This window comes from Dictyostelium discoideum (assembly GCF_000004695.1).
Source record: "Dictyostelium discoideum AX4 chromosome 3 chromosome, whole genome shotgun sequence".
NCBI lineage: Eukaryota > Evosea > Eumycetozoa > Dictyosteliales > Dictyosteliaceae > Dictyostelium > Dictyostelium discoideum.
The window spans coordinates 1,445,711-1,460,710 of NC_007089.4; the positions used below are offsets into that span (position 1 = coordinate 1,445,711).

At 23.3% G+C, this 15,000-nt stretch overlaps 4 protein-coding genes across 4 annotated transcripts in view; 1 reads left to right on the forward strand and 3 right to left on the reverse strand.

Annotated features, from left to right (window-relative positions):
- Positions 1-2,841: 2,841 nt before the first annotated feature.
- On the reverse strand, positions 2,842-4,775 carry DDB_G0278973 (hypothetical protein; the record flags this gene model as incomplete). Its single annotated transcript, XM_636787.1, has 2 exons — positions 2,842-4,461; positions 4,551-4,775. 2 exons carry the CDS (start codon positions 4,773-4,775, stop codon positions 2,842-2,844), a joined length of 1,845 nt encoding a protein of 614 aa, XP_641879.1.
- A 368-nt stretch (positions 4,776-5,143) lies between these two features.
- DDB_G0278975 (hypothetical protein) lies at positions 5,144-9,974 on the reverse strand (the record flags this gene model as incomplete). The annotated part of the gene is made up of 6 exons (XM_636789.1): positions 5,144-5,575; positions 5,786-6,866; positions 6,947-7,130; positions 7,213-7,340; positions 7,417-9,701; positions 9,837-9,974. The coding sequence occupies 6 exons, from the start codon at positions 9,972-9,974 to the stop codon at positions 5,144-5,146; spliced, it is 4,248 nt and encodes a 1,415-aa protein (XP_641881.1).
- Positions 9,975-11,640: 1,666 nt separating this feature from the next.
- DDB_G0278977 (hypothetical protein) lies at positions 11,641-13,890 on the forward strand (the record flags this gene model as incomplete). The annotated part of the gene is made up of 1 exon (XM_636790.1): positions 11,641-13,890. One exon carries the CDS (start codon positions 11,641-11,643, stop codon positions 13,888-13,890), a length of 2,250 nt encoding a protein of 749 aa, XP_641882.1.
- A 148-nt stretch (positions 13,891-14,038) lies between these two features.
- Positions 14,039-15,000, reverse strand: part of dimA (hypothetical protein) — a gene marked incomplete at both ends in the record, with an annotated part of 3,849 nt that continues 2,887 nt past the window's right edge. Inside the window, one exon of the mRNA XM_636791.2 lies at positions 14,039-15,000. This exon is cut by the window's right edge and continues 703 nt beyond it. Coding sequence (XP_641883.2) covers positions 14,039-15,000 — 962 coding nt within the window.

Genomic DNA, 15,000 nt, shown 5'->3' on the forward strand with positions numbered 1-15,000 from the left:
AACAGATTTTTCACCACAAAAGTCACAATCACAAACTTCACAAAAATCACAAACTTCACAAACTTCACAAACTTCACAAAAATCACAAAAATCACAAAAATCACAAAAATCACAAAAATCACCATTAAAGTTTGGAACGCAAAGCGAAATACTTATTTCAGATGATGAAGATGAGATTGAAAGCTCTAAAACCCCACTACAAACACAAGCACAACAACCATACGTAGTAATATCACCTGATCAAACTCCATATACACAGTCAAAAACACAAACACAAACACAACCAACACCAAATCATACTCCATCCAGTCAATCAACAAACTATACTTCACCCAATCAAACACCTCTTACTCCTTCACAGTATTCCTCTTCATCAGATATAGCACACGATATTGATATAGCGATGGCAAACGCCGAAAAAGAGGCCTTGAAAAGAGTAAGCGATGAAGCATTGGCAAGAGAAGCAGAAAGAAACCCAGTAAATCATCAAAAAATCATTGAAGCAATGAGAAGAGAACAAGAGAAACTCAAAGAGGAGATTGAAAGGTTAAAGGAGTTCACACGTCAACGTGATTTTGAACGTCAATTAGAGTTTGAACGTCAAAAAGAGATTGAACATCAAAAAGAGATTGAACGTCAAAAAGAGATTGAACGTTTAAAAGAAGAGAACCGACTAAAAGAGATCGAACATCAAAGAGAGATTCATCGTCAAAAGGAACTTGAAATTCAAAGAGAAATTGAATTACAAAAGGAAATTGAAAGAATCAATCAAGAAGAAAAAAAAAGAAAACAATACGAACAAGAATTACTTTCAAAACAAATAGAGTTGGAAAAGGAAAAAGAAAGACAGTTAGAAAAGGAAATAGAATTAGGTAGAGAACGATTAATTAGGGGAGAAAAAAATTTTCAAAAACAATTTGAACAACAGGATAAACTACAAAATCAATCCCAAAAAAATAATTCATCTTCTTTTAAAAATAGTTTAAAACAACAACAAAAACAACAATCAAATCCCACAATATCAGATGATGAAATTGAACCAGATATATATCCACCTTTACCAAAATTAGCAGCTTTTTCAAAACCAGTTGATCTATCAGAAGTTCAAACTAAAAATCCCCAATCTTCAATCACTTCATTTATGGTTAAAAAAAGTGATGAAAAGAAAGATTCACCAACTCCAGGTTCTAAATTTTCTTCATCATCATCATCATTCTCCTCCTCGTCATCATCATCGTCGTCATCATCATCAATACTTCAACCATCATTACCAACTAAACCTACAATAATACGAAATAATAATTCTCCATCAAAACATCAACATAAGGAAATTAAAAAAGATAATATAAAACCAAATATTAATAATAATAATAATAATAATAATAATAATAATAATAATAATAATAATAATAATAATAATAATAATAATAATAATAATAATAATAATAATAATAATAATAATAATAATAATAATAATAATAATAATAATAGTAATAGTAATAATAATCAACTAAATGTAGAGACAAATCTTTCATTTGATTTTGAAGAAGAAGAGTTTGAATTTTACACAAAACCAAGTAATAAAAAAGTAGAGAATCAATTTTCAGATGACACTATCTTTGAATCAAGTGTTTTTGTTGAAACTATTGATACATCAATTAAAACCAAACAGCAACATCAACAACAACAACAACAACAACAACAACAACAACAACAACAACAACAACAACAACAACAACAACAGAAATTACAATCACAACAAACAAAAGGAACTAAATCATCAACACCAGAAATTGAAAAGGAATATTCTTCTTCACCACCACATCCTAATATATCATCATCAGAGGATGAGGAATATGATGGGTCATGGTATTCTCAATCAAGTACACAATCAAAAGAATTACCACAAACTACTTCATCTACAAATACAATACCTGAATATATTCCAACAACTGTGAAAATGGATGATATAGTTGGTAATGATTTTGATAATGTAGCAAACGATTATAGTTGTGGTTATGATGATGATGATTATTTTAATGATTATTCATCACATTTTATACAACAACAAAATCAAATTAATTTAATGGAGATGGAAAAAGAAAAGCAAAAAGAAAAAGAAAAAAGAAATGGATTTGAAAGAGAAATAGAAAAAGAACGAAGTGCACAAATAGAAATAGAATTGGAAAAAGAAAAAGAAAAAGAAAAACAAAGACAAAAAGGAAAAGAAAATAATATACTCAAATCCAATAATGGAAATGTAAATAATGGTAATAATAATAATAATAATAATAATAATAATAATAATAATAATAATAATAATAATAATAATAATAATAATAATAATAATAATAATAATAATAATAATAAAAATAATGACAAAAACAATTATAATCAAATAAGAACTACAACACCAATTAAAACATCAGCAAATCCATTAAAAAATAGAAATGGCCACTCCAATGGAAATGGTAATAATAATAATAATAATAATAATAATATGAATCATGATCATATTCATAGTTTTGATGAGAGTGAAGGTGAAAGAGATGAAGGATCAGAAGACGAGAGTCTTGGTATTCTCCAAAGTATTAACATTCAAAAAGTCAGTAAAAAGCGTGTTCTTTCAGTAAGTGGTAAATCCGAAAGAAAATCTAAAAAATCACATACTGTTTATCATCAAAACAATAAAATATCGGATTATTAATGTAAATAAAACTTTATATGCACCCAATAGATGTGTGTATATAGTTGTAAATAATTTTATAACAATATTAAATGTAAAAAAAAAAAAAAAAAAAAATTTACTTTGTTTTATTACTTTATTATTTTATTATTTTATTATTTTATTATTTTCAAATTAAATAAATTTGTTAAAATAAATAAAAGTTGGTTATATGGTTGTTGGATAGTTGATGATAATGAAGATAATGTTTGATTATTTGTTATAATTGTTGAAATTTGATTTATATGAAGTTGATTTAAATGATTAATATTTCCAAGATTTTGAAAATAGTCATTTAAAAAATCACACACAATTAAAATGAATGTTTCATCACTATCAATTCCATCATTTTCTTCATTAATAATTTGAATTGGTTTTAGAAGATTCTGTTGTTGGTAATTAATAATTACATTTAAAATGATTGATAATGTAAAAGGATTTTTTATAATTGAATTTAATAATGGTTGTTTTGTAATCATTGATGCTGAAGATTTATCAAAATATAAATTTGAAAATAAATAAATAAATTCTCTTAATAATATTCCATTTTCATTTTGATCCGTATTTGATAAGAATCTATCAATAAATTTATTCTCTATAATTATAATTTGATTGATTTCATTTAATTGATTTGAATATGCTGTTAAATTTGATAACAAATACATTGATTCATTTAATAAACCTTGATTAATGAAATCATTATTATTATTATTGTTTTCATGATTATTAATATCTTCATTTAATAATATATTATTTATAATAATAGATATAATTTCTTTAATTACATTATTATTATTATTACTATTTTCATTTTGTATGACTTGAGTGAAAAGAATTGGTTCTAAAACTAACCAACCTAAAATTCTTATACATGGTGATAATAGTATTGGATTTTCAATATGGTTCATTATTATAAAGTTCATAATAGTTTTAAATATACTATTATCGATAGTTAAAAATTTAATTGTTTCAGGTTTAATACTGGATATATTAACTAAAAAATCATTTAATAACCAAAGTAAGTGATATAAAATTTCAATTTCTATGAAATTTTCATTTTGTTTTTCTTGTTCTTGTTGTTGAGGTTGTTTAATTTTATTATTTAATCTATTATTTCTAAAATTAATTTGATCATTTAATTGTAAAAGTATATTACTATTATTATTATTATTATTTTGATTGGTAAAAAATTTTATTAAAATTGAAGGGGATGGTAGAGGTTGAATTAATAAACTTGATAATGTAAAACAAGTCGTAATAGTAAGTGATGGTACCCTTGAAGATAATAAAGTAACTAAAGGTGGTAGTATACCTTGATGTATTAATAAATCTCTATACTCTTTTGAATCTAATGAAATATTTCCTAAGGCCCATGCACATTGATCTTGTAATGTACTATTATTACTTGATAAATGATTAATTAAAAACGGTGTACTATTAATAATAGATTTAGTATATTCTGATCCTGCTATGTTTGTTATACACCATGCTGCTTCTAACTGATTTCCATCATCCATTGGGTCATTTAACATCTTTAATAAAAAATCAATAAATAAATTATTACTACTTTTATTATCATTATTATTATTATTATTATTATTATTTTGTTCATTAAAATTAACTAATAATTCAATTGCTATATTTAAATTATTTGATGATAATAGATTTCTTAAACTGACTAATGTTTGTTTTTTTTGGTAATTTGAATATTTTCTAAAATATTGCTGTTGTAATTTCTAAAATAATAAACTCAAAAATAAAAAAAAAATGATATTAATTAGCTATTATATTAGGAACTAAATTAATAGTAAGAATTTAAACTTACAATTTGACCATGTAACTTTTTTAATTCATTTTTAATATTATCTGTAATATCATCTTTGAGCTGTTGAATATGTTCTTCATTTTGTTTTTGTATTTTTTGACGTTTTTCAACTATAATTTGATTTTTTAAAATTTGTCGAATAAAATCTTGTTTTTCTTTTCTTTTTTCTTTATACTCGTTTGTTGTAGTTGTTTTTCTGTATTCACTATTTCTATTGTTATTCATTGTTGTTATTTTAAATTAAAAAAAAAAAAAAAAAAAAAATTTTGGGAAAAAAAAAAAATTGATTTTTTTTTTTTTTTTTTTAAATATTTTATTTTGGACAAAGAAATAGTGGTTTGGGATTATTAATAAAATAGTTCCATCCTTCCAGCCTAAAATAGGTAGTCTGTAGGATGGAATTAACAAGTTATTTTTTTATTTTTGTATGATTAATAAAGTGGTTTAGATCTTTGTCTTTTGTCCTTTTATACAGTGAAATAGTGGAATTCCACTATTTCACTGTATAAAATAAAATAAAATAAATAAATAATATAATTAAAGGAAAAAATTAATGTTAAAAATACATAGGTTTTTTTTTATTAAAAATAGGTTTATAAAGAACTGGAAGGTAAATTATCTGGAAGATTTTTAAAGAAACCGTCAGATGTTGGTGGAGTAACAGTATTTGTAGCTTCAATAGAAACTGAGAAACTATTTCTAACCCAATATACTTTAACACCATCTCTCTCATAGTATTCTGATGGATCACCCGTTAGCACCAAATTAACAAGTTTAACATATAGGAAATTACCATCAAAATAGTATTTTGTACCATTACCAGATCTGACATCAGCTGCACTACTTGCAAGTGAAAAAACATGGTTATAATTAATTGCACTACCCCAAATGTAATTTGATTTAATAATAAAAGTTGTTTGTGTTGGGTAAGGAAGAGCTAAAAATATATGTTGACCATATACAACTTGTGATAACCAAATTTTCATATATTTTGGGCTACCAGCCTTTAAATATAGATACCAACCCTAAAAATTTTTATTTTATTTTTTACAATTAGTATCTAAATATATATATATTGTAAGAATCATCCAAGTTTGCGCACTTTTTTGTAATTACAAATATTTTATATGGGGACTCATATAAAAATAATATGAGCCATTTTCAAATTTTGAAAAGCGCGCAAATTTGAATGATTTTCAATAATTTGATTATTAATAATTGATTAATTAACTTACCATATTACTAACACCAGTTACACCTTGATTTTTTGTTACAATAGTACTTCTTCTTTCAGTGATACCACTTCCAAATAAACTAATGTTACCAACATTAAGATTTTCAAATGAATCATAAACTAAAACACCATCATCAATTAAACCTGGAATTATAAACTGAATATTAGCAATTTCTTTATTACCTTTTTCACAAATATGACAAGTCCAATCGGAATTATATTCACAAGTGTTATCAAATTTATACCATAGTTCATGTGAACCAACGAGTGCTGGTTGACCAGGTTTCTTTCCAGTAATTGATGAATCCCAATCAATGAAATTGAAATATCTACTTCCAGAAGTTGGTAAAACTTGATGACCTACAATTTGTGATTTAGCAACATTAACAAATGAAATTGCTCTTGCAGTTGAAATACCTTGAGGTTTGAAAACATCACCATGGGTCATTGAAATAATTGCACGATTATCATCTTCATCATTTAAACTCTTTGGATTTCTAATGTAATTTCTAAAACTAATATTTGAAAGTACAGTTTTAACATAGGTATCATAATATTGGAACCCTTGCTTATTGAAATTTATTGATCTTGCAATATTATTTGAATTACCATTAACAATTGCTTTTGATAGCCAGGCTTCACCAAATATAGATGCTGAACGAATATTATCATGACTTTCATATGAAACAACTTCAACATATTCTCCCCAATGACCTATACCAAAATTTGAGAGATAAATTTTAGTATTATTAAATCTCATTGGAACTTCATTACCATATACAACAGTGCCATTTTTATAGGTAAATCTTTCAAATCTACCACTATCATAATATAACAATCCATCCACTTCATTATAGGTTAAATTTGCTCCAACATAGATTGTAGCGCCTGTAATAAAAAAGTGACCTGATGAATGACCAGTATTACCTTCAAAAACTTTGGTTGAATATGCTTTTGGTATCATTTGAACTGTTCTATGATTACCAATTGGTTTATCTAAATTTGGGAAAGCATAACCAGCCCAACCACCTGATGCTGTATTACCAATAATTTTATTCCAAGCATTTGTAATATAATATCCACTTTTTTTTTTTTTTTTTTAATAAATAAAATAAAATATTAATATGTTATTAATAGTTTAAAAAAAAAAAAAAAAACTTACCTTGCTGCACAATCAGCAGGTTGTCTTAAATTATCAGATTCAACAAAAACTTCACCAATTTGAGAAGGACCAGCAGCGGGACGACCAATTGGATGAACATATGCAGCTAAATTAAATGAAATTGTATTATCCATTTCAACACCATCCTCTAAATAATAACAATGTCCACTAACATCAAAAGCAACTATATAAATAAATTTAATAATAATTAGTAAAAAAAAAAAAATTAATTTATAATTTAAATTTAATGTTCTTGCTATATTTACCATTTCTAGTTAAAGTAACATTATTTGTACCATGAATTGTATAACAACGATAATAACTATTAGTTACCGAACAATCTGAAATATAAGAATTCTTTAAAACTTTACCAAGATGATAGTGAAGTGGATATCTATAAATGAAAATAAAATTAATTTAATATATTATTATTATTGATTTGTATATATATATATAATAATTTTATTTACCTTGCTTTAATATTTCTTTGACCCATACCAATTAAACCAAGACCAGCAAATTGACCTTCACCCATTACCATAACATGACCACCAAATTGATTTACATCAGATGATTGGAATGTTATTCTTCTTGTTAAAAGTGCAATTTCAGCTTGATATTCTTGACCACCATAATGAAAGAATTTTAATGGTTCAGTGAATTGAATTGTTTTTCCTTGAATTGCGGCAATAGTCATAACTTCATTTTGATTATTATCTTCATCTTGATAATAACTTGTAATGACAACAACTTTTTGACCAACTTCCCAATTTACATTGTCTTGTATATAAACTACATAATCACCACTCCAAGCTGATGCAGAAAGTTTACTCCAAGTATTATGATATTGTTTAGCATGAACACTAATGAAACCACTTGAAGAGACACCAATACCTTTAGATCCATAATACTGAGAGATCGTGTCTGATAATGTTTTTTCACCATGGAATATTATATTGATTTTAGAATTATATCTACATTTTGTAGTACCCATTATAAACTTACCCTCAACATAAATATCTTTAACATGGAAATCCATTGGAGAATCAGCGAAAATAAGTTCACTTGTTGATGGAACTTTTATCCATTTGTAAACTTGAGTTTGTGATATTGAACATGGTGAAATTAAAACTTTTTTACCTTCTGGTAAAGTAATATTTGATGATGGTGATGGAATGATACCATTTGGCCAAGTTGAAGGATTATGCCAATGAACTAAATCATTTGCGAGATATGGACATGTTGAAGAATCTTGTGGATCAAAAGAAGTAGATGGTTTGGGAAGATTAACTAATTCTGAATCTTTAATAAGAAGAGTTGGTTGTGTAATTGTTTTTGGTAAAATTGTAAATTTCATATCTTTAATTATTACTGTTACAACATCACCACCAGTAAAACCTGTACGGAAAATTCTTAGGCCAAAAATTGATGTACCAATATCAACTGTTGGTGTAAATTCGATTTTCGTTAAAGCAAATTCTGTATTTGATGTAAAATTACCTTCAAATGTATGAACAAATAATGGAATTGTATCTTTCAATTCATAATATTGAGATGCACCATTAATAGGATCAGTAATATCTCTTGGATTAAAGAAATAAAGGCTCATATTTTGAATTCTATTAAATGAACCCAATGGCTGACCCAATTTAACTGAGATACTAAATTGATATTTTACATTTGCTTTAAAAGTTGGAGAACCAATGATTTTACTAACTAAAAAGTTTGATGGAGGTATATAAGCTGGGTATGAGACTATAAATGAATTTTCTACTGGACCATCTGTAATACTTTGATTTGAATAACCATATTGAGCCATATAAACAAGATCATTTTTTTTAAATATGAAATCAGTTGCTGGCTGAGAAGTGATAATTGATGGTGATGGTGGTACATTATCAGCACCTACTGTAACTCTCCAACTATTATCAATGGGACATGTTATTTCAGCATTTGATACAACTGTTTTACCTGTGATTGCTGTAATTGATAATTTTGAATTATCACTACCACCATTACAAGTTCCAATGATAATTCCAGTATTTGAATCTTTAAAGGTTTCACAAGCACTATCCAATGTTAAATCATTTGTATTTATTGAAAATGAACCACTATAACCATTATGAAAATCTAAATTCACATTTGAACTACTCGTTAAATTTAATTTAACATTTGTTGAAGTTAATTGAATTTCATTGATATTAATTTCTTTGGTTGAACAAATATTCAATTCTGATGAAATTGAAATTTGATTTAATTCAATTGAATGATCTTTTGAATTGGTTGTACAACCATCAATCTTTAATGAACTTGCAATTAGTCCATTAATTATTGATGAACCACTACCCAATGTCAATATCAATGAGTCAAATTTAAATGTTGATGGTACTTTAATATCAATACGAACTGAAACCTCTGATATTTTAATTGAATTTGATAAATTAAAAATACTAATACAAATTAATAATACAATAAATAATAATGGTTTTGATGAAGATCTTGGATTGTTTTTTGTAAATAATCCAAATGTGATTATTGTTGAAAATGAAATTAAAATTAAAGAATTTAAATTTATTTTTGAAACTAATTTATTACTTGAACTAAGTGTACTACTTGTATAGTCACCAAATGTTAAAGACTTTTTATCATCACTTATTCGAAGAATATCATCAATACTTGTCGCTTCACCAAATATTGATGTAACTGATAATTTTGGTTTTGTTATTGTATTATCTATTAAATAATTAATTTTTGTCTTATTTTAAAAAAATAAAATAAATAATAAATTAAACAATAATAATATAAAATAAAAAATTAATAAATTATATACACACATATATATATATGTGAAAAAATAATTCTTTTTTATTAATAATGATTAAATACATACATTAATAACAGATGCATCGATTGTAAAACTTTTTTCAGTAATTTCGATTTCTCCCAATAATTGTTGTGCTGATACACTAGAGGAAAATAAATATAAACATGATAAGAAAAAAAATAAAATAATTTTATTTATTTTCATTTTAATATATATATTAATAATTTAAAAAAATAAAAAATAAAAAGTAAAAAAAAAAAAAAAATATTGTTGTGACAAATTTTTTTTTTTTTTTTTTTGTTTTTTTTTCTCATTCCAAAAAAAATATCTAGATATGTAAAATATCCTCCCATTTTTTTTTTAAAAAAAAAAAATCTAAATTACAATCAAAAAAAAAAAAAAATCTATAATAAATATAAAAAAAAGATATTATTTATTTTTTTTACACAAAAATTTTATTTTTATAATTTGTTTATTTTTTTTTTTTTTTTAGTCAATCAAGATAGCACAGTAAACAAAATATGGATTACTGTAAACAAAATCAAGGATATTTTTATTTTTATTTTTATTTTTATTTTAAATATTGAAATTAATATTGAATTAATTTAAAATATTGGTTTTTAAATGAACACTTTTTTTTGGTTGACCACCGTTTTAAAAATAAACTAAAAAAAAAAAAAAATTTAAAAATTTTTAACCCTCGAAAGCTCAATTCAAAAAATCAATAAAAAGGTTTTTTTTTTTTATTATTTTTTTTTTTAAGTGATTGATCATTTTGTTGGTGTTGGATTGCAATGATAATATTATTTAATTCTACTAAAAATTTACATTATATATTTTAATGATATTTTGGAATGATTGTAAAAAATTCAGTGTGCGTGGTTGTATTTTTTATAAAAATTCCCACATTTTCACTGTTGCGCTATTTTCATTTTTAATTTCATTGAAATAGAAAAAAAAAATATAGTTTAATGTAATATCTTATCCTACACCTCAATAACAATATATTTAATAAAAAAAATTTTGAAATGGAAAAAAAAAAAAACAAAAAGTTGAACAACAAATTTCAACAAATTTTGACAACATGAATTCTGATAGGATGAAGACGATGAAGGTCACTTTGATTTATTATCTCATTCAATTCAAGAAGAAGAAGATAGTTTAATTAATGAAAGAAATAGGATGTTTTACTATTATTATAGAATGTGGTGGTTCAAACAATTAAAGATCCAACAACAGAGGAGGATTATAAATCAAATTCAATGGAAAGAATGAATTCAGAACCTATTAAACTTTCTATTGTGTTGGTGAGTTATCGTATGAACATGGGTGCTTGCGACCGCCAAGACCAAAGAATAAAAAAAGAATTTTATTCTGGTCATAATAAAAAGTGGTATTTAACACTGTTTTGGTATATCATAGAATGTTATATCGTAAATAGCTTTGTGGTTCACAAAAATTATAACAAATATAGCCTATCCTATAGAGAATTTCGTAAAACTATTTTGGAAGATTTGAATGGTCACCAAACCCTTAGAAACTACGCTCCAAGTTCAACTTTTTCAATTTTTTCCACTTTTTTGCAGATTTTTCAAAGAAAAAATAATGAAAAAAAATAATAAAAAAAAAATTAATAAATATAAATAAATATTCATTTTAATTACCAAACAATCTAATTATTATTTTTATTTGTAGTTTTTTAAAAAAAACCGTTAAAAAACTTTATTGATTTTTTCTTATTTTCAATAATTTTTTTTTTTTTGAATTGAGCTTTCGAGGGTTAAAATGAAAAAAAAAAAAAAAAAAAAAAAAAAAAAAAATTATTGGTAAACATAATCAATACAAAAAAAAAAAGAAAAAAAATAGAAAAATGGAACTATATTATAATAAAAATATATTAAATAGAGATATAGAAAGAAATTTAACAGAAAAAGAACTTGAAGATTATTTTAATGAAGGTTTATTATATATTATAACTAAAGATTATTATGAAATTACAAATGATGAAATTAAACAAATAGAAATTATTTCAAATAATAAATTTTCAATAAAAGAAAATGAAAAAGAAATTTTAAAATTAATATTAAAAAATAGAAATTCAAATTGTTTTAAATTTTATTTTGAAAAATTTGGATTCACTGATGAATTTGATATTGAAAAGAATGGAATAATTATTGATTATATATTTTGGAATTTAAATATAAAAGGTTTAAATAAAATAATTGAAAAAGGTTTTTTAAAAAAAGTTTCATTATCAACAATGGGTGAAATTAATTTATCAAATGATTCGATTGAATTTTTAGAATTATTTCTTTCACAAAAAAAAGTGGTACCAATTAATAATAATATAGATAAATGGTTTAAAGATATTTTTTCAAAAATTATTATAAAGGCAAAATTAGAAAATGACTATACTGGTTTAAATAAATTTCAAAAAATAATTTCAAACACTGATTCTCTATCAAATAGTTATAAAAGAGATATTATTTCCAATTATCAATCATTACACTTAATTGATGATTTTAATATTTTTAAATGGTTTTATCAATTATTTTTACAATTTGAATTTAAAAAACCACCAAATCATTCATTTATAATTAATTCAAGGGATCAGGTTGATTTTTTAATTGAAAAAGTATATAAAGAATTTGATGATATAAATTTCAGAATTAATTTTGAAAATTATGAATTGGTAAATTATTTCATTGAAAAAGGAAAACAAGTTGGAAAAGATTTCACACAATATCAAACAGATCTATTATCATCTCTTTTTGATAGATCTCTTGAAAAATATGATATTGAAACTTTAAAAATAATTTCATCACTTGGTTTAAAATTTAGATCTGATTCTCTACTAAAATTCAATGAACCTTTATCAAAAATTCAAATAATAGAATTAATTAATTTTTTAAATTCAATTGAATTTAATTGTTTTAAAAAACCAATTTTTTATTCACTTTTTTATAATTTAATCAACCTTTGTAAAAATAATGGTTTAACTAGTTTAGATGTTAAAATTAATTTCAATTGTATACCCAATGATTCTTTAACAATTTTCATAACAGCTTTGACCTATAGTGATACTGTTTTAGAGTTTATTTTAAATAGTAAATTCACTTTATATTTAAAAAATTTTGAAAAAGAAATAACCCGAAACCCAATTCGTAATCATGCATGTTATAAAGGTATTATCGATCATCATTTATTATATGAAAATAATATTAAACTTTTAATTTCAAAGTTCAAACCAAATGAATTAATTTATTTTTCAAATGTTATCAATTCATTATATTTAAACCTTTTATTTTCAACTCAATTAAATCATAATAAATCAATGAGTGAAGTTGGTAATAACTTTTTAAAAGAGAATATAAACAATCTTGAAAAATTGTTTATTTTAAATGGTATAGAAATCAATGTTACACTATCTCATGTAACACGTTGGTTAATGTTAAAATCAAAATCCTTTAATGCATATTTCCAAAAATTTAATTCTTTTCTTGAAAATAAAGAATTATGTAATGAAATGGTAACCCTATTTTCATTCAATTCAATTTTAAATTCAGAAACCTCTGAATTATTCTCAAAAATTAGAAAATTATTTTTTAAATATAAATCAAAAAATTTTAAAGAAAATTTAGAATTTCTATTACATTATAAGTATTATGATTTAGTTATCGAACAAATTATACAATATGAAAAAAAATCAAAAAGGTCATCATTTTTAGGAACTATGGCTACAATAATGCCGTCATCATTACCAATTGAAGAATTTCAAAAAATACAACTTGAAACAATTTGTAATAATATTCCTCGCAGTGAATTTATTAGTAAGTTAATTGACCTTTCAATAAAATTTGATAGATTTGATATTTTTAAATACCTTTTATCATCTCATGATAATCAAAATTTATTATTTGACCATTTTCCCATTTTAGATAAATTAAAAATTGAATTCTTGGAATTCTTTTTAATTTATAAAAATGATTTATTTGTCAAACTTGTGGAAACTCATTTACCCTATAATTTTTCAAAATTAAAACAAAATGAAATTTGTGTTAATCTATTATCAAAATATTTACCATCACATTATCAAATGAAAGAATTTTTCAATAAATAAATAAATATAAAAAATAAATAAATAAATAAATTAACAAAAATAAATGGATAAAATAAACATAAAAATAAATAAATAAAAGCAATATATTATTTTATTGTTTTTGAGAAAAAAAAAAAAAAAAAAAATATATTATTTCTTTATTGTCAAACTAAATATTAGGGGTCTTATAACTATACCACTGATACTTTTTTGATTTATTTTTTTTATTTGTATTATCTCCACCTACTATTTCTGGTTGTTTATTTAATTCTGGCGTCATAGGAGAACTTGGTGAACAAACTTGCTGGGATTGTTGTGGGGGAGTATTTTGATTTTGTTGTAATTGTTGATTTTGTTGTAATTGTTGAGGTTGTAAATTTTGTTTTTGTTGTTGATGTAATGCTTGAATATCTACTGAATTAATATTACCATTATTACTATTATTACTATTATTACCATTATTACCATTATTACCATTATTATTATTACCGTTGTTATTATTGCCATTATTATTATTACCATTATTGTTATAATTATTGTTATTATTATTAGTATTATTATTATTGTTACTGTTATTATTATTATTATTATTATTATTATTATTATTATTATTATTATTATTATTATTATTATTATTATTATTATTATTATTATTATTATTATTATTATTATTATTATTATTATTATTATTATTATTATTATTATTATTTGAAATATCTAATGGTGGACGTGGTGAATTTGGAGTTAATTGTGATGGACTTGAAGTTATTAAAGGAGAATTTGTATAATTTGGACTAGCAGTTAATAAATTTTGATGTTGATAATCAGCTTGTTTTACAAATTGACAATTTGGACTTTCAGAACCTAAAACGGTTTGATAAAGTTTTTCATAAGTTCTTTGAAGACTTTCTAATTTTATTGGCCTTTGACCTTTAAGATCCAATAATTGATTTTGTTTAAACTTTTCCAAAACTTCAAATTTACCATCTTGATCTGGCATTAAATTTTGAATAAAAGAACCTTCCTTTAATGTTGAATTAATGCTACCCCAAATTCCAGTGATAGTATCAACAATACTAAAATCATAACATGTGACACTATTTAATCTTAAAATTAATTTTGCATGTTGAA